This window comes from Phascolarctos cinereus, unplaced genomic scaffold, assembly GCF_003287225.1.
Source record: "Phascolarctos cinereus isolate Bilbo 61053 unplaced genomic scaffold, phaCin_HiC Scaffold_726;HRSCAF=1367, whole genome shotgun sequence".
NCBI classification, from domain to species: Eukaryota; Metazoa; Chordata; class Mammalia; order Diprotodontia; family Phascolarctidae; genus Phascolarctos; species Phascolarctos cinereus.
Genome location: NW_027556098.1, coordinates 405,468,417 through 405,487,160, shown reverse-complemented (window position 1 = coordinate 405,487,160; position 18,744 = coordinate 405,468,417). Strand labels below are relative to the sequence as shown.

Genomic DNA, 18,744 nt, shown 5'->3' with positions numbered 1-18,744 from the left:
ACTTCCATAAGCTTTTGGGCTTTAAATTTTTCTCCCCCTCCCTCCCCACCACTCTCCCCAAAACAGCATACAATCTGATATAGGCTATACATATACATTCCTATTAAGCATGTTTTCACATTAGTGATGTTGTAAGGAAGAATTAGAACCAATAGGAGGAACCACAAGAAAGAGAAAACAAAACAAAACAGAAAAAAAAATAGCAAATAGTATGTTTCGATCTGCATTCAAACTCCATAGTTCTTTCTTGGGATGTGGATAGCATTTTCCATCATGTGGCCTTTGGAGATGTCTTAAATCCTTCCATTGCACAACGTGGCTGTTACTGTGTATAACATTCTCCTGGTTTTGCTCATTTCACTCAGCATCAGTCCATACAAGTCTTTCCAGGTTTTTCTGAACCTATCCCCCTCATTATTTCTTACAGCACAATAGTATCCCATTACATTCATATACCACAACTTGTTCAGCCATTCCCCAGTTGATGGGCATCCCTTCAATTTCCAATTCTTTGCCTCCACAGAAAGAGCTGCTATAGCTATTTTTGTACATGCCTTTCACAAACTCTTAAAAGCCATCCAAACTGGCCTATTTCTTAATCCCTCTCACTGGGAGGCTGTCCCCCAAACCTGGAATGTCCTCCCTTCTCACCTCATCCTCTTAGAATTCCTAGTTTCCTTCAAAGCTCAGCTCATGTGTAAACCTTACTTAATGCCCTTAAGCATAAGTATACAAGTACTTATATAAGCATTCTTTTCCTCCTCTTAAGAAAAAAAAGACATGTTTCTTACATGTCCTCTGGTTGCATATAAGTTCGCTGGGGGCAATGAACTTATTGTTTTCACTCTGTATCTCTAGCCTCTAATATAATGCTTGACCCACAGTACATGTGTAAAAATATTTGTTGGATTAGATTGGGGGTAGGGGTCAGGGAAAGGGGTTGAAGGAGTCTTTTGAATTTGTGGGGAAGGGGCTCTAGTTAGGGTCAGCCAGTCAAATCAATCCTAAAATTACTTGTAGATACCTTCAGTCCATAAACCTGAAGGTGTCTTCCCTATATCTGCCCCTTAACACATGAAAAAGCAAAACAAAACAAAAGCCCTCTAGCCTGGTCAGGGAAGGTCTGTCAGAGGGATTTTTACAGTTATGGGTGAGGGAGTAGCTAGCCACCAGTGGTTGTTGGGGAGTTCCACATCAGGGAAGCATCTGTAATAGTGGGGAGGGTCTGCAGGAGAGTTGTCTGCGTTTATGGAAGGTTCTGTGAGACAGGTATGGGACTTCTTCAATTAATCCACACAATTAATTCAAATAATAATTAATTGCCAAGTGAGAGGCAAGTTGGTATATTTATTAAAGAGCTGGCCTTGAAGCCAGATAGATCTGGGTTCAAGTCCCACTTCTGGCACATATTGACCATGTGACCCTGGGCAAGTCACTTAACCTGTCAATTCACTAAGACCTTCTGTTGCAGAGAAGGTGCAGACCTGCTCTGGTAGAAGGAGTTTTCTCATCTGGAAATTTAGTGAAGTTGTAGATCTAGCCCTATCCTTTTGTGCTAGGAGCTAAGGAACAAAAATGGTTCCTGCCCTCTGGGAGCTTATAGTCTTCCCAGGAAGAAAATATATACCTTTAGAAATATACACATGAAATGAATGCAAAATAAATAGAAGGTAATTGGCAAGGAGGGGTCTGTGGCTTGAAGGATGCCTGTTGCTACTTCAAGGGCTGAGGGTGACTTCTGTGGCTAGGAAGCCTGGTGGAGATTCCCAGGGCCATATTTGTCTCTCTTTCTTTCTCCTAGTTCATGCAAAAGAAAAGTCCCCTGTATGTGCTACTGAAGGAAGAGACTGTGTGGAGCATGGACCGTCTCAACAAACACATCAATGAAAAGTTCCGCAGAGCAAAAGGGCTCCCCAAGGACTGGGTGCTCACCACCTTCACTGTAAGGCCCTCCTGTTTCCTGCTGCCAGGCTTGGAGGGGGCCCCCTTCTTTGGGGAAGGAGAGGAATTAGTGGGTTTGGGTCACCAAGGAGAGCAGGAGACACTCAGGTCAGGAAGAACCGGTCCTCAGGAGGATGGCGCCATGGCTTGGGAAATGAGGACAGGACAAGGCAGTGTGGGGCAGTGGACAGGGAACTACATAGGGAGTCAAAGGACCTGGGTTCAAATCCTCCTCTCTGATGATTGCTATCTATGAACCCTTGAGCAAGCCACTTAACTCCCTTAGGTCTCATTTCCTCAACTCTAAAATGATGGGGGTTGGACTAGATCACCTCTAAGACCCCTTCCAACTCTAGACTGATGATCCTGGGCCTCCCTGGGCCTCAGTTTCCTCATCTGTAAATGGAGTGTTAGACGTAATGGCCATTAAGCCTCTGAGGCTGTGAGTCTATGACTTTAGTTCATGCGGTGTATGGCCAGATGTCTGAACTTACGTGTTTCTGCCTGTCTGCTTGTCTGTGAATATGTCCATGTCCTGGCATGACTATACCACCTGGGGGTGTGCCTAAGAATCAAGCAGCAGGTGCACTCTGGAGAGGTCTTTGCTAATTAGGGTCTAGATCTTTGGGCATGTAGTCCTCTCACTGGAGGGGTCCAAGTGGGAGGGGAGGAGCCCAGTGCAGGTCCTGAACTGGCAAATGGGACCATTTGCAAGTCTACATAGGGAAAGGTCCCTCTGCAACCCACATCTCTCCATTCCTCTTGGAATTTTCCTAGTCCTGATGTGTCCTTAGGGAAAACCTGGTTTTCCCCAGTGTTTCTTGAGTGGAATGGCAGCCTCTTGGGGACAGCAAGGAAAAGAGGAGTATGGTGGGAGTACTTGGAAGCATCTTGGCTCCTCTCTTTAGGGAATCACCCTCTCATCTTGCAGAGCCCCTAGAAGAGGAGGAAAGGCGAGGTAAGGGGTCTGACTGGCATGGCAGCCACCCAGTTAGGAGAGTAGAGGAAGCCATGTTGGACTGTCATTCTTGATTCTTTGTTCTCTCTATCATCTCATCCCCCATATTCAACCAATGGTCAGGTCCAGGCATTTCTGCTTTGGAACATCTCTTGTATATACCCCCCTTCTCTCCTCTGACTCTACCCCTACCTGGTGCAGAACCTTAGCACCTCACACCTGGAGTATTGCTACAGCTGTTGGGGGATCTGCTCACCTCAAGTCTCTCTCCACTCTAATCCATGCTCTAGTCAGCTGTCAAATGGATCTTCCTAAAGCACTGATCTGACCACATCACATTCAGTAAACTTCAGTGTTTTCTCTATTACCTCCAGGATCAACTATAAAATCCATTTGGTTTTTAAACCCATCATAAGCCAATCTCCTCCTACTTTTCGGTCTTCTTACACCTTAATCCTCCATGTACTCTACAATCCAGCCAAACAGTCCACTAAGGAGGCAGTTCCATGAACAAGATGCTCTGCCTCCTGACTCTGGCTATTTTCCCTGACTGTTCCCCACATCTGAGGTGCTCTCCCTCCTTGTCTCTACCTCCTAGTTTCTCTTGACTTCCTCCAAGTCTTAGCTATGGCCTCATCTGGAAGAAGGTTTCCCCAATCCTCTGTAACGCCAGGGCCTTCTATTGATTATCTCCATTTTATCCCGTCTATACCCTGTCTGGACTTAGTCATTTGCATGCTGTGTCTCCCCTGTAAGACTGAACTCCTTGAAGGCAGGGGATTGCTTTTGCTTTATTATTTTGTATCCCAAGCACTTAGCAGTGTCTGGCAACATAGTAAGTGCTTAATAAATACTAGTTGGCTAGCTCATCCTTTAAAGTGAGAGTTATGCCCCCTTCCCCTCTTTCCCCACAGCACACAGGATAAGTAAAGGAGGGGGTGAGGAAAATAAGAGTGATGAGTCCAGGACCTTGTGTCTCCATAGGTTTTCAGGAAAGGGGACGGAGGGAGAAGAAAGAGAGGAAGAAGTATCATAATCATAGGTGACACAAAATTGAGGGGGAGATTCAGGACACTAGAGGACAGTAAGGGTCCAAAAAGTATCTCTATAGGCTAGAAGAAGGGAGCAAATCAGATCAGACAGAACGTGGCATAGAAATAAATGTAAAGTTCTCCACACTGGTTCAAAAAATCAATGTCCTAAGCACAGGATATGGATGTGTGACTTCAGAGAACTGATTACTTAACATGTCATAGAGGTAAATGTAAAGTTCTCCATGCTGGTTCAAAAAATCAATGTCCCAAGCACAGGATATGGATGTGTGACTAGAGAACTGATTATCTGAAAAAGTACTAGGGGTTTTAGTGGATTGAAAACTCCACATGACTCAATAGTATGACATTTGACTTTGAAAAAAAATTAAAGCAATCAGGCTATGTTAGGAGAAGAAAGCTGTCTACAAAAAAAAAAAAGAGTTAATTGTCCTGACACTGTCTGCCATGCTCAGACCACATGTGGAGTATTATGTTTCATTCCAAGCCCTACATTTAAAAAATATGTTGATAAGCAGCAGCATCCAGAGAAGGATGACCAGAGTCAATGAGGGGACTGGGAAGATTCATGGCCAGGAGAAGAGAGGATTCATTGGGAGAGATGTCAGCTGTTTTCAGACTGAAGGCAGGGTGGTTACATCCAAGAGGGCTCAGTTTGTTCTATGTGGCCCCACAGGCCAGAACTCAGAATGATGGGGGGTAGTAGTCACTAGGAAGCTCTAGTTTTGGTGTGAGGGGAAACTTCTTAGTTTCAAAAGCTGTCCCAAACTGCCTCCTCTCTGACATTCTTCAAGCAAAGATCTGATAAGCATCTAGCACAGCTGCAGAGTTTTTGAGCTGGAGTCAACAGAGAACATTTATTAAAAGGGCTTACTATGTGCCAGGTGCTGCAGCAAGTGCTAGGGCTTTAAAGACAAAAGTGAAATCAGTCCCTGCCATCAAGGGGCTTACATTCTCCTGGGAGAAACTGGAAAGGACCTTAGAGGTAATCTAGCCTAATGGCATCCCACCCCCTTCATTTTACAGATGAGAAAACTGAGGGCGTTTTGTCCAGTACATTGTAGGCCACACTGGACAGTCCCTTCATCCAGGGATTCTGAGAGGTAGAGAAGAGAGTGGGCAGTAGGAGGAGGGGAGGTAGTCAGAGAGGGCTGTGGGTCTTGGGCCCTTGGCCCAGAGGGGTAGGCAGAGGCACGGCTGTGAGGCTCTGACTTTGAGCAGGGTTGTGGCCAGGATGTCCTGACTCTGCCCATGTCTCCCCATCCCCTCCTCTCGCTCAGAAACGGATGCAACAGATTATGCTCCAGTGCTTCCTAGCAGTGAAGGCCAAGTTGGAGTGTAAACTAGGCTACTTCGATCTTATTGGCTGTGACTTCCTTATCGATGAAAACTTCAAGGTGGGTTTTCCCCCAAGGGGTCCCTGGGTCTTAGCCTCCCATAACGCCTTGGGGAGAGGGAGGAGGGAAGGAGAGGAGATTCCTGGGACTGTGGGGGGGGGTAGGAAGGCAGGAGGGAGGGAGGAAATGAGGGAGGGGAGGGAAGGAATGAGGAAGGAAGAGAAGGAGGAAAGTGGGAGGGAAGTAAGGAAGGAAAGAAAAGAAGCAAGAAGGAAAGAAAGAAGTAAGGAAGGGATGGAAGGAGGGAAGGAGGAAGGAAGAAAGCAAGGATGGAAGAGGAGGAAAGTTGGAGGGAAAGAAGGAAAGAAGCAAGGAAGGAGAGAAAGAAAGAAGGAAGGAAAGGATGCAGGGAAGGAGGGAAGAAGGAAGGATGGAAGGAAAGAAAGAAGGAAAAGAAGAAAGGATGGAAAGAAAGAAGGAAGGAAGAGGTGGAGGGAGGGAGGGAAGAAGGAAGGAAGGAAAAAAGGAAGAAGGAAGGAAAGAAGGAATGAGGGAGGAAGAGGAGGAAGGTGAGAGGTAAGGAAGGAAATAAGTAAGGAAAGAAAAGAAGGAATGAAGGAAAGAAAGAAAAAAGAAAGGAAGGACCCAAGAGAAGCACAAGGAAACCAGAAGATGGAAAATGGCAGTGGTTAGGGGCACCTTGGAACCCTGAGCAATCATCTAAGGTTCCCCTCCTTAGAAGCTTAACCTAGAGCAGCCTGGTGCTTCCTGACCTTTCCAAACACCACTTCTAATATAGGATCACGGATATAAAGCAAGAAAGGACACTTAGGGGTCCCCCAGTGCAGCACCATCATCTCACAGAGGCAGAAACAGGCCCACAGGAGGGAAGTAACTAGCCCACAGTCACACAGTTACTGACTAGTAGAGTCAGGATTTGAACCCAGGTCCCTGACTCCAAATGCAATACTCTTTCCACTTCATTTCTCTTTCTTCCTTGTCTCCTCCCTCCCCCATCCTCTCCAGTGTCTCCTGGGATGTGGGTGGGTGGGATTCCACCGCGGCATGGTGGTTCGTTAGCCTAGGAGAACATAGTCTGGTCAGGACAGAGAATCAGATGGACTTAGAGTCAGGAATATAGTCAAGAAGGGCTTGGATTCAAATTCTCCCCACCCCACACACGCTTAACCAGCTGAATTACTTTGGGCAAATCACTTAACCTGCCTCCATTTTGTCTCTAAAATGGGAATAATAATAACACGTCTCCCACAGGGGTGTTGTGAGGATTGAATGAGAAGGTATAAGCAGAATTTTTGCCAAACCTTAAAAGTTCTAGATAAGTGGCAGGCTTTATTATTATTATTAATAATAATTATTATCATTACAAAGGGAAAGGCCTTTCATTGAAAGCCAAATTGTAGTGGGGAGGGCAGGATGCAGAGAGGGCTGACTCCACCCCCCCCAGAGCCAGGCCCTCTCTTTCCCCCAGACAGGATGCTCCCCACGGGGAGCTTCAGAGATGAGGGGTAGGACCAAGGGGCAGCAGTCAGTCCCAGGGCTGGCTGGGGAGAGACTTTGAGCCGGCTGGCACAATACCCTGCTTTGTTGAGGCAGTGAGGGGCTGGCCGGGCTCAGGTTTCCCAGTCCATTGTGTCTGGGGTATGAGCCCACCAACCCCTCCCTCCCCTCTCTCCCTGCTACGCCTCTGGCTGGGGGAAGGAGACGATCCAGTGTCAGATATGGGGACCAGTGCAGGGGGGCTCATGAGGGTCTTAGTGAGCCTAGCAGGGGCCCTGCACCGTCTTGGGAGTTGGCTTGGCTTTCAGAACACGCCTTTCCTCTTGGCCTCCTCTAGGTTTCTTGAGAAGTCCTGTTCCCCAGCTTACTGGACCTGGGAAAGTACAGGAGAGAGGGAACCCTGCACTCAGTGGCTCTGCTTCCTTATTGACCAGTCAATCACTTCCCCGGCCTGAGCCTCAGTTTCCTGATCTGTAAAATGAAGGGGGTGGACTCAATGACCTCTAAGGTCCCTTCTAGATCTAACTGGGATTCTGTGACTGTATCTGCCCTCTCCCTTTCTCACTCCTCCCACCCTGGCTATCCTTGGAGGGGGGCTCCTAATAGGACCAGAAGCTCATAGATTGATCCCTGCAAGAGCCTTTATAGTCCTGTCCAGCCCTCTCATTCTACAGAACCTAGGATCATAGGTTTCCAGCTGGAAGTGAGCGAGTTCAGAGGCCATTCTATCTCTCCCATTTTACAGATGAGCAAACTGAGGTCCAAAGAGAGGTGATTTGCCCAGGGCCATACACAAAAGCAGAGAATAAGTGGCAGAAGGGAAGGGTAGATCTTTTCAGGCCGGCTATGTATTCCTTTAGGCTGGAGAGGATGCTGTGTAGGTAAGGTTTGTAAAAGTCTATCAGAGGCTGGAACTCTTTCTTTCTCCAAAGTTCATTCATTCCTTCAACAAGCATTTGTTAAACATCTATAATGTAACAGGAGCTGTGCTAGGCACTGTGTCTGTAAAAATAAAAAACAGAAAACAATCCCTGCCCTCAAGGACCCTGCATTTTAATTGGAGAAATGGAATGGGACAAATATACCCAAATAAGTCAAAACAAACTATGAAATTCTGTAGCTGCTGGCAAGCCAGTGGGAATCGTCCATGAGGTTGGGGTGCCCTCTGCTGGTGTCTGTGTGGTAAGACTGGATAGGAAGGAGGTCCTGGCTTGCAGCTGCACTGCAGCCTGGAGCGGGGCTCAGGACTGCTCCCCAGCTGGCCTTTGAATTTGCCTGCTATCATTCCTCCTTGGCTTGGAAAGGAGCACTGCACGTTTAGAGCACGTCCAGCTTCCCTGGTCACTTCTGACATTGGCCACTAGCAATTCTCAGAACTGGCATAAGTCACACTGGGTTAGAAAGAGTTCTGGAGCGAGGAGAGCGGAGAGGAGAATTCTAGCCTATTCCTGCCACAGACTTAGGAGTTCGAGGACATAAGTTTGGTTCCTGCTTTGGACACTTATCTACCTGTGTGGCTATGGACCTCAGTTTCCCTAACTATGAAATCAGAAGTTTGGATTAAATAACTCCTCTAGCCCTAGAGCTAGTCTAGAATTTATGATTGCCCTGTGTGATCTTCAGCAAGTCATTTTCCTCTCTTGGGCCTCAGTTTCCTCATCTGAAGTCTTGGAAGTTTCTCTTAGACCTCTCCTCACTCTGACAGTCTTTGTTTCATGTGGCACAGGTTCCAGATTTCTCAGAGCCTTGAGCCTGATCCACCCCACCCGAAGCCTCACTGGATGCTAGAGGTCAGGGCTGACTGGATATTCAGCTGCACTTTCTTCACTTGTGAAGTGAAGAGGTCAGACTAAATGATTTTCAAAACTCCCAGCCCAGGGGAGTTAGGTGTTTAGTCTGACCCACCCACCTCAGCCCCAAAGGGGAAAGATGACAGCTGCATTATTGAAAAATCAATATATCTAGGGTCAGATTGAACTAGGTCCAAATATTGACTTTGCCAATTGCTACTCTGTGAGTCTCAGTTTCCTTATCTGTAAAATCAAAAGGTTGAATTTTGGAAAACAGTTTGGAATCAGGCTAAGACAATGAGTAAAACGTCCATACTCTGACTCCAAAGAGGTCAGTGACGAGAAAGATTCCAGGTACACACACCAAAATATTTCTAACAGCGCTTTACGCAGCAGCAAAGACCTGGAAACAAGGTAGATGCCCATCGAATGGGGGATGGCTAAAAAGATGATGGCACATGAAAGTGATGGAGTATAACTGTGCTGTAAGAAATGAGGGATATGAGGAATCCAGAGCCGTGTGGGAAGAGCTCTAGAAACTGATAGTAAAGTAGGCAGAGCCAGAAAAATAGCAGACACAATGACAACCACATACAAGAAAAGAACAGAAACTCAATTGATATGGAAGGAGGTGAAAAAGTATGAGCTCTAGGAGCAGCTAGGTGGCGCTGCAGTGCATAAAGAATTGGGCTCAGAATGAGGAAGACCCATCTTCCTGACTTCAAATCTGGCTGCAGACACTTACTAGTTGTGTGACCCTGGGCAAATCATTTCACCCTGTTTGCCTCAGTTTCCTCATCTGTCAAATGAGCTGGAGAAGGAAATGGCAAACCATGCCAGTATCTTTGCTAAGAAAACCCCAAATGGGGTCAGGAAGAGTCAGACACAACTGAAAATGACTGAATAACAGCAAAGCCTTACCCTAAAGAAGAGTTATAAGAATGCCTACTCCCTCCCTTATTAGCAAGGGTGGGGGACTGCAGGTATGGAAAACGATGCATGATATCAGACTTGGTTGGTGTATTGGTTGGTTTTGCTGGATTCTTGGCAATTTTTAAAAATTATTATAAGAGATGGCTCTCTGGCAGGAAGAGAGAAGACAATCTCCCATATATTGCACAATAAAGATGATAAGAAAACAAAAGATCTCAAAGATTTTTTTTTTAAAGAAAAGCAAATGGTGGGCGTGGACTAGATAGCCTCAAAGGTCTCTTCTAGCTCTGAGTCTACGATCTTAGAGTTTGCAAAGTATTTTATAAATGATCTAATTTAATCCTCACAAGGAACCTGTAAGGCAAGGGCTATGTGTGCATGTGTATATACGCATACAACACATAATGCATATACACGCACACACATGCATGCACATGTGGGTATATAGTGTGACTATATACATGTGTGCACATATGTGTGCATAACATATAACACATACATATATATAGAATACATCGTTGTTCAGTCATTTCAGTTGTGTCTGACTCTTGGCGACCCCATTTAGGGTTTTCTTGGCAAAGATGCTGCAGTGGTTTGCTGCCATCTTCTCCAGCTCATTTGACAGATGAGGAAATTGAGGCAAACAGGGTAAAGTGGCTTGCCCAAAATCACACAGCTAATAAGTGTCTGAGGCCAGATTTGAACTCAGGAAGATGAAGCTTCCTGACTCCAGGCCTGGTACTCTATCCATTGCATCCCCTAGCTGCTGGAATATGTAGTCTAAGTGTGCAATAGGTATATGCATGTATACATATGCACAACACATACACACACACACACACACTATATATATAATATACACACACACATACACATACATATATACATATACATACATACATGTGTGTGTGTGTGTATATATATGAAGTATGCCCATTTTACAGATTTAAGTCTAAAGGAAATGACTTGTTCATGGTCACTTAGTCATTTTTTTATTTGTATCTGACTCTTCATGATCCCACTTGGGATTTTCTTGGCAAAGATACTGGAGTGGTTTGCCATTTCCTTCTCTAGCTCATTTTACAGAGGAGGAAACAGGCAAACCAGGGTTAAGTGACTTGCCCAGGGTCACACAGCTAGTAATTGTCTGAGGCCAGATTTGAACTCAGGAAGATGTCTTCCTGACTTCCGGCCAGCATTCTATCCACTGTACCTCCTAGCTGCCCATAAATATACATATATGTACACAAATATGTGTATGTGCTTATATATGAATATGAAATGAGATATACCCATTTCACAGATGTGAGGGAAGTGAAGTGATTTGCCCATGATCACATAGTAAGTATTTGAGGAGGGATTTGAGCCCAGGTCTTCCTGACTCCATGTCCATTTTTTTATTCACTATGGAATACTATGTTCAGATAATAGCCCAAAGGGGCTCTAGAGGAAGGTGACAGAATCTAGACTCCCAGTTTCAAACCCTAGGGTTAGAGTAGAGTTGGAAGTGAGGGACCTTAGTGTTCTTGAACTTCCTGCCTCTATATATCCCAGCCTGCCCTTAAGCTATTTTCAGGAGCTGTGTACACAAAAATATTCTTTTTTTTTTTCCAGGTATGGCTGCTGGAAATGAACTCCAACCCTGCCCTACATACCAATTGTGAGGTCCTTAAGGACGTTGTACCCAAAGTGGTCCATGAGACTTTGGGTAAGGAATGTCGCAGTCTAGAGATACTCAACCATCCTCAGGCCTAGCCATGAGATATTCTAGCTATGTTAGCCTTAAGTGCTTTCTGCATATCTTAGCTGAGCCCCCTTCTTACACCTTAGCTCTGAGCCCCCTCCAAAGGCCTTAACTCTGAGCCCCCTCTCCATACTTTAGCTCCAACTCCTGAAATTCCTCTGCCCATTATAGCTCCTACCTCCCTTGGCTCACCCTTCTCAGGCTTGGAACCCCTACTTTAAATCCAACCAAGGTCTTATCTCTACAAACCTTATCTCTGAGTCTTGAACTGCTCTCCCTAGGTAATCCATAAGCCCTGTCCGCCCACCCAAACCCCAGCCTTGGGTGCTGCCTTCCCTACCTAAGCCTTGAGCTTCTGACCATCTTTGCCCCCAGTTTTGATCCACTCTCTCTACCTTGATCTCAGAGCCTCTCTGTCTACCTAAGCCCTGAGTTCCCCTCTGCCCCCAAAAAACGTGAGCTCCCATCAACTCATCTTAGTACTCAGTCTTGTACTATTTCCCCCTAAGCCCCCAGCCCTGACCACCTCTGCTTATACCTTAGACCTTAGTCCCACTGTCCTCTATTTTGTTCAGATCCCGTATAGAACACTGTGTTCAGTTCAGGACCCTCAAGCCCAGCTCTGATCACCTCTGGACTGTCTTAACTCTGAGCCCCCACTCCCTTCTTGCCCTTATGAGTCCTGAGATTCTCTGCCCATCTGAATCCTCAGTTCTAGGCATCCTCTGAACATTAGCCCCAAACACTGAGTCCCTTAGCTCATCTTAGCCCCAGCCTTGAGCCCCAGTTTGTCCATCTTAGCTCCAAAGTCTGATCTACTCTCCCTCATGAACCCTAGTTCTGAGACTATGTGTCTATCTTGGCCACAAACCCTGAACCCCCTTAATCATCTTAGCTCTAGCCCTAAGCCTTCAGCCTTGAAGCCTTCTCCCCTACCTCCTTAGCCTTGAGCTGCATTTTCCTAAACCCCCAGCCTTGAGTTCCTCTGTTCCCCTCAGCCCTTAATCCTGGTCAGATCCTGCCCTGCTCTGATCAGACCTAAACCAGAATGCTGTGCTCAATTGGGGAGGGCCCTGAGACACTGGAGAGAGAGAGAGACTCAAGGAAGGCAAAGTCCATGCCGTATGAGAATAGGTCAAGGAACTGGACGTGTGCAGGCTAGAGAAGAGAAGGCTCTGCCAGCGATCTAATGGGTGCCTTCAAGGGATCAGGCTTGTTAGAACTAGGAAGGAAGAGGAGATGTTGTAAAGAGGCAGATTTAGGTTTGAAGCAAAAAAAAAACCACCAAAAACCTTTCTGACAATGAGAGCTGTCCGGAAATGGAAGGCAGAGCCTCAGGAGGACAGACCAGTTATTACAGAGGCAATGGAGAGGGTGATTTTCAGGAGCGGCTGCTGAGGTCCCTTTCAATGCTAAGTCTCTGGGATTCTGGGATGGCCTGCCTCCCTCCTAACCCTCAAGTCCCTCTGACCCTCTGCTCCTCTTTGTTCCAAGCTCAGAGCTGTTCCAGCCTTATAAGGCTCCAACCTGACTTTGGAGCCCCTATCTCCCACCTGAGCTCTCAGACCAGCAGAAATCAGTAAGGGCCTCAGGCTTCCACCTCTAGTAAATCCCCCAAACAGTTTAAGGTGGACTGTGCTCACAACAGGAAAATTGAACACACACTCACTTTAGGTTCACTCACTTCCTGCTTGGAGTTCCCCTCTTTCCCATTGCAGTTTCCAGGCTATGAGTATTTGGGAACCCTAGGCCCAAGTGCAACGGTTTGAAATTTTCTATCTCAGAGCCCAGATGTACAGCCCAGAGGCCCTCCATCTCAGATGTGCAGGCCTGTGGCCCTCCAGCCCAAATTCCTAATCTTCAGGCCTATGGGAATCTCTGTCCCAGAAGTGAAAGCCTGTGGCCCTCTGTCCCAAGGCCCAGATGTGCAGGCCTGTGGTCCTCCATCCCAGATGTGCAGGCCTGTGGCCCTCTGTCCCAGACTCCAAATCTGCAGGTCTGTGGCCTTCTGTCCCAAGGCCCAGATGTGCAGGCCTGCGGCCCTCTGTCCTAGATGTGCAGGCCTGTGGCCCTCTGTCCTGGATGTGCAGGCCTGCGGCCCTCTGTCCCGGATGTGCAGGCCTGCGGCCCTCTGAACCTGGGGCTCAGTGTAGAAGCTGGCAGACCCCTATCTGAGAGGTCCAAGCTGCCACATCTCCCGTTGCAGACCTTGCTCTGGAGACCTTCCACAAGAGCCTCCGAACAGAAAAGATGCTTCCTCTTCTGAGCCAGCGCAATTTTGTGCTTCTGCACAGCGGCGAGGATGAGCTATGGCCCCGGTCCATCCGCTTAAGAAGCCCTATACGGCCTCTGAGGCTGAGCTGTGAGCCGTCCTACCAGGCTGTGAACCTGCTGTCGTCGGCCGCAGGCTCCAGCCCAACCAAGGCTGCCGACAGGTCCTCGAAGAAGCTGGAGCCCCCCAGGGCCTCTCAGAAGCCCATGGGCCTGCTGGGGCCCCCAGGGCCCATCCACCCCAAGTCTACCTTGCATTTCCTCAACCCAAGCTCCACGGTGAAGGGCCAGCCCCAGGCCCCGAGCCAAGAGTACCTCCAGACCCAGGCCCCCCACAGCACCTTATCTGAGGAGCCTGAGGTGTGTCCCCACCCCCCAAGTCACATGCTTACCCTCCTCCAGCCGCTACCCTCAAACTCCTCCGACTTTTGGTTCCAGGGAGCTCTCGAGATGGAGCCACCCGTAATGGCTAGCAATGACCTCTTCTTGCCTCTCTATCCGTCCCGGATGCTGTCTCTGAGCTTCCCGTCAGAGCCCATTCCCCCCCTTCAGTACCCCCAGCCCTTCTGAGGCCCAAGACACCACCCTGGATTCCTTCCTGGGCCCCCCAGAGTACGAACGCAAGGATGTGGGCTACCGGGGTTCATAGCCCCGCTTGGGGGTGTTGGCATGTACAGAGTGATTCCATAAAGGCCCAGATACCCACCTCTGTGATGTATGTATCTCACCCTTTTCTAGGCTGACCAATTTATAAAAATTACTTTGCTATAAACCCACTAATCATTGACTCTCCTGCCCCACTCCCCACCCATGGCCCACCCCACCACACCTTCCCTATACCAGTTCCCCCAACCAGTGGCGGCTCTGGGCCAGACAGAGCAGGAGTGGGACTTGAGGCAGTTTGGGGGGCTATGAGGTATGGGGGGACATAAAGGGATAAAAGTGGGGAGTGAGACTGGGATTCAGCCAAGGGGGGCTCAGGGATGGAGCCATGGGATGGGCTCAGAAGGTGGGACAAGAATGAGGACAAAGATGCATTGAATTGTGGGGCTGGGGGAGTGAGAGGAGCAGGGGTATATTTGGGATCCAGGCTGGGGGAGCCAGTGAATTTGAGCTTTGGCATCAGAGGTGGTAGGGTGGGGTCAACAGTATTTGGAGCTCTGGGGTGGGAGGCAGGCATATATTGAGATGCAAAACTGGTTGAGGGGGAGAAGAGAGGAGGCCTCTGCTCCAGAATTCATCATGGGGCGGGCAGAGAAGAGATTTGGGGTGGAGAGATAGGGTGTGTGCCCATGCCTTTGGCCGATGGGGTCAGGAGCGCAGGAAGGTGGTCAGACACTTTGGGAGGTACTAGGATAGAAGCATGGGTGGGTGGAGGGGGTAGGCCAAGGTTGGGCCAGATGGGTGCAGATACTCAGGCCTGGGGCTGGAATCATGGGTAGCATGCAGTAGTCCTCACTCGGACGGAGGATTAGGGGCATGCCAAGGCCAGGGGGCTCCTGGGGGAGGTCAGCATGCCTAGGACAGGAGGAGTTCTGGGTCGGGCCCTTTGCTGAGCAGCATCCGCATCCTTATTGAAGGTCCATTTACACATTTAACACACACTGAGAGCCTACTGTGTGCCAGGCTCTGTGTTAGATGCTAGGGACAAAAAAACATCTTTACCCTAGAGTTTATACTCTCTTAGGAATAAGCAATTAGTCCATGAAAACAAAGTAACTTGGGGAGAGGAGAAGGCTAAGTTCCAGACAAGCCAGGCACTGTACAAAGACACAACAGTCCCTGCCCTCAAGGGGCTTAAACTCAACTTGGGCAGCAAAGGACATGGCAAGGTCTGGCTTATTCACAAAATAGGGATAAAGACTAGACTTGTAGTTTCATCAAATTAGGAAGGGGAAAAAAGTTTTAAGCACCTACTGTGTGCCAGGCACTGTGCTAAGCACTTTACAATTATTTGATTCTTGCAACAATGCTGAGAGGGAGGTGCTATTATTGCCATTTTTACAGATAAGGAAACTGAGGTTAAGTGACTTGAAGAGTCAGGACATGGGCCCAGGTCTTCCTGGGTCTGAGGCCAGCTGTTTTGGCTGTTTTGCCAAAATATTTGAAGTAAATTCAAAGGTTTGGGTGCATATGTGCGGGTGGTGAAAGAGGCATGGGCAATTGTGGGCAGAGTCTCCAGGGACAACTGTCAATGCGCTTCTACAATTTTGGGGTGAGGGACGGGGCAGGAAGGGCCTTGGGGGCCCCTGAGCTACATTTTGAAAGAAGCTGGGGGGTCCAAGGGAGGAGGAAATGGGGAGGGCGTTTCCAGTATGGGGAGATGCGTATGCTTTCCTATGGAGGTCAGAGAAGGAAGAATGCTCAAACTGGCCAGAATGTAGTGTGTGAGGAGAATCCATGCATAATAACAGGAGAAGATGGCACTTTCTGTGCTGGTTGGCCCCTAGAATCCTCCTCAGCTCCCCCCAGTACTGAGACAGATGCCTTTCCCCCAGCCCCTGGTTCCCTCCACTCCACCAACCACCCAGCGGTGTTCTCCCAACGTGCTTGGGTCGCACAGTAGGAGACAGGACTACCCTGTCCCATCTCATTCTAGGCTGAGCCAAAATACCAGGTGATTCAGGACCCAAAAAGCCCTGAAGAATTGGTTCTCTGGTGGGAAGGTTTCTGAGAAGGAAAGAGGGAAAGGTGTAAGTGCTTACTTGTGTGACCTTGGACAAGTGCTGAAATTCTCAGGGCCTCTGTTCATCTATAAAAGGGGGTTGGATGGATGATGACATTTCTGTGACCCTTCCAGCTCCAAATCTATATGGCTAAGATCCATCTCTTCCAGAAGGTGGGGGTCAGGGCACAGTTACCTGGGATATTGTCATGACATAAATGATTATCAATTACCAATGATTTGGGGAGATCCAGAGTTCCCCTTTTTTTCTGTAGTCATCTCAAAGTTCAGTCTCTTGAAGGACATTGAATTAACTCTCCTCAAGCTTGGTCAGATCCCACCCAACCTTTCTAGGAATCTCTAGTTTCCACTCAATCCCACTTGGATGGAGATGATCCTTTTGTCTGGATTGCCCAAGGCTGGGGGTGGTCTGAGTAGAGGGATAGTCTCTCTGGCCAATAGAGACACGATGTCACTCTCAGCCTCTCATTGGAGTGAGCTCGTTTCTCTTTGTAAAGTCCACTTCTCATTAATTGTTAAGCAATCTGAGCTGATTGCCATCTGCAGGAGCACCTCTCATCTAAGGGCATGTAAACCTCAAGAAATGGCCATGATTCCTCTTTGATCATCGAGAGCCTAATGAGCCTTTTTTGTCCATCATTTGCTAGCCATCATTGCTAAAACTGATTATGATTTACTCAAAAACTTTGTGTCTTCAAATTATTTTTATTCACCACAGTCAGCTCCAAGCATGACCTTGGGCCATACCCCAACTCCACCTGAAAAATCTCCTGATCTTAGAAGAAACCTGGAGGCAGATGGGAGAGAAAAGATTCCTCGTTATCCCAATCCCTCACCTGAGCATAGCTTCTTAAAAACAAAACTATAATAGTAATAATAATAATAATAAACTCACTGTCAGTTCCTAGTGAGTCCCCCTCCAACAGAACCCTGTCTTGTAACAAATTAGCTCAGTCAGAGAAAACAAAGTAATATGAATTGGCCAGATCTGAAAACGTGCCCCTCATTCTACACCTATAGTCAAGTTTGACTCCCAGCCCCATCATGCTGCTGACACTGCTCTGTCCAAAGTTACCAGTGATCTCATAATCTCCCAATCCGATGGCCTCCATCCTTCAGTCTGCACCCTTTTGGCTGTTTGGAGCCTTGAGCACCCGCATCATTTCTGGACATTCTTTCCTCTCCAGGTTTTCATGATGAGGTTCTCTGCAGGTCTGACCACTTCAGCACCCCCACCCCAATAAGCTCCAGCAGCTCCTTCTTAGCTTCAGAATTAAATATAAAATCCTTAGTTTGGCTTTCAAAAGCCCTTTATAACCTGACCGCTTCCTATCTTTCCAGTCTTACACTCTATTCCCCCCTACACACCTTGTTGCTGTTCAATTGTTTTCAATCTTTCCTTATTTTTCTTGACTTCATTTAGGATTTTCTTGGCAGAGATACTAGAGTGGTTTGCCCTTTCCTTCTACAGATTATTTGACAGATGAGGAAACTGAGGCAAACAGGGCAAAGTGACTTGCCCATGATCACAGAGCTAGTAAGTGTCTGAAGCCATATTTGAACTCATGAAGATTAGTCTTTTTGACTCCAAGCTCATGGTGCCACCTAGCTGCCCTTTGAGTCATAATCACACATCTTCAACTCCCTTATGGACATCCCAAACTGATGTCCCATAGGCATCTCATGTCCAAAGCAGAATTCATTACCCCTCCCCTCCTTCAGCCCTCCCCCACTTCCCAACTTTCTTGAGAGTCCCAGTCATGCAGGCTTGAGACCTCAGCATCATCCTGGCCTCCTCACTCTCACTCACCCTACATATTCAGTCTGGTGTTAATTCTCTCATTTTTACCTTCACAATATGTCTCATATATGCCTCCTCCTCCCAGTCCATACAGTCATCACCCTTTGTACCTGCCCACATCACCTCTGACCAATCCCATCACAGCCTGATCCCCTTCTACCTTTCTAATCTACTTCCACTTTATTCCATCTACATACTCTTCAATCCAATGACACTGGTCGCATGCCGTTCCTCACATACACCACTCTATCCCTCTCCTGACTCTGTCTGTCCTCCATGTCAGGAGGCTCTTCCCCCTCCTCATCTCCAGCTCCCGTCTTCAAGTCCCAGCTAAAATGCTACCTTCTTTCCTAATCACCTTTATTTCTAGTGCCTTCCCTCGGTTGGTTATCTCCAATTTACCTGGTGTGTATCTTGTATGCACATGGTTATTTGTATGTTGTACCCCCCCCATTAGACCGTGAGCATCTTGAGGGTAATGACTATCTTTTGCCTTTCTTTGTATTCTCAGGACTCAGCACAATGTTTGACACATAGTAGGCACTTCATAAATGCCTGTTCACTGACTGGCCTCTAGTCTGCTAAGAAGCAGGAGACATAGTTCCTCATGCATTCTCCAGAGTCGCCCTTGGATACTGTGTCTGGCTCTGTGTGTTGTTTTCATTTGTAATACTCAGATGTAGCCTTCTCCTGATCCTGCTTAACTCACTTTG

General features: G+C 47.6%; 1 protein-coding gene across 2 annotated transcripts in view; it reads left to right on the top strand.

The window, feature by feature from the left end:
• The window catches only part of TTLL10 (tubulin tyrosine ligase like 10), a 30,221-nt gene extending 15,906 nt beyond the window's left edge, over nucleotides 1-14,315 (top strand). For both annotated transcript variants that reach the window (XM_020976647.1, XM_020976643.1), the window contains 4 exons: nucleotides 1,802-1,942; nucleotides 5,232-5,348; nucleotides 11,144-11,237; nucleotides 13,480-14,315. In XM_020976647.1, coding sequence (XP_020832306.1) covers nucleotides 1,802-1,942; nucleotides 5,232-5,348; nucleotides 11,144-11,237; nucleotides 13,480-14,114 — 987 coding nt within the window. In that variant the 3' untranslated portion in view covers nucleotides 14,115-14,315. The remainder of the gene's footprint in view (nucleotides 1-1,801; nucleotides 1,943-5,231; nucleotides 5,349-11,143; nucleotides 11,238-13,479) is intronic.
• The last annotated feature ends 4,429 nt before the right edge of the window (nucleotides 14,316-18,744 follow it).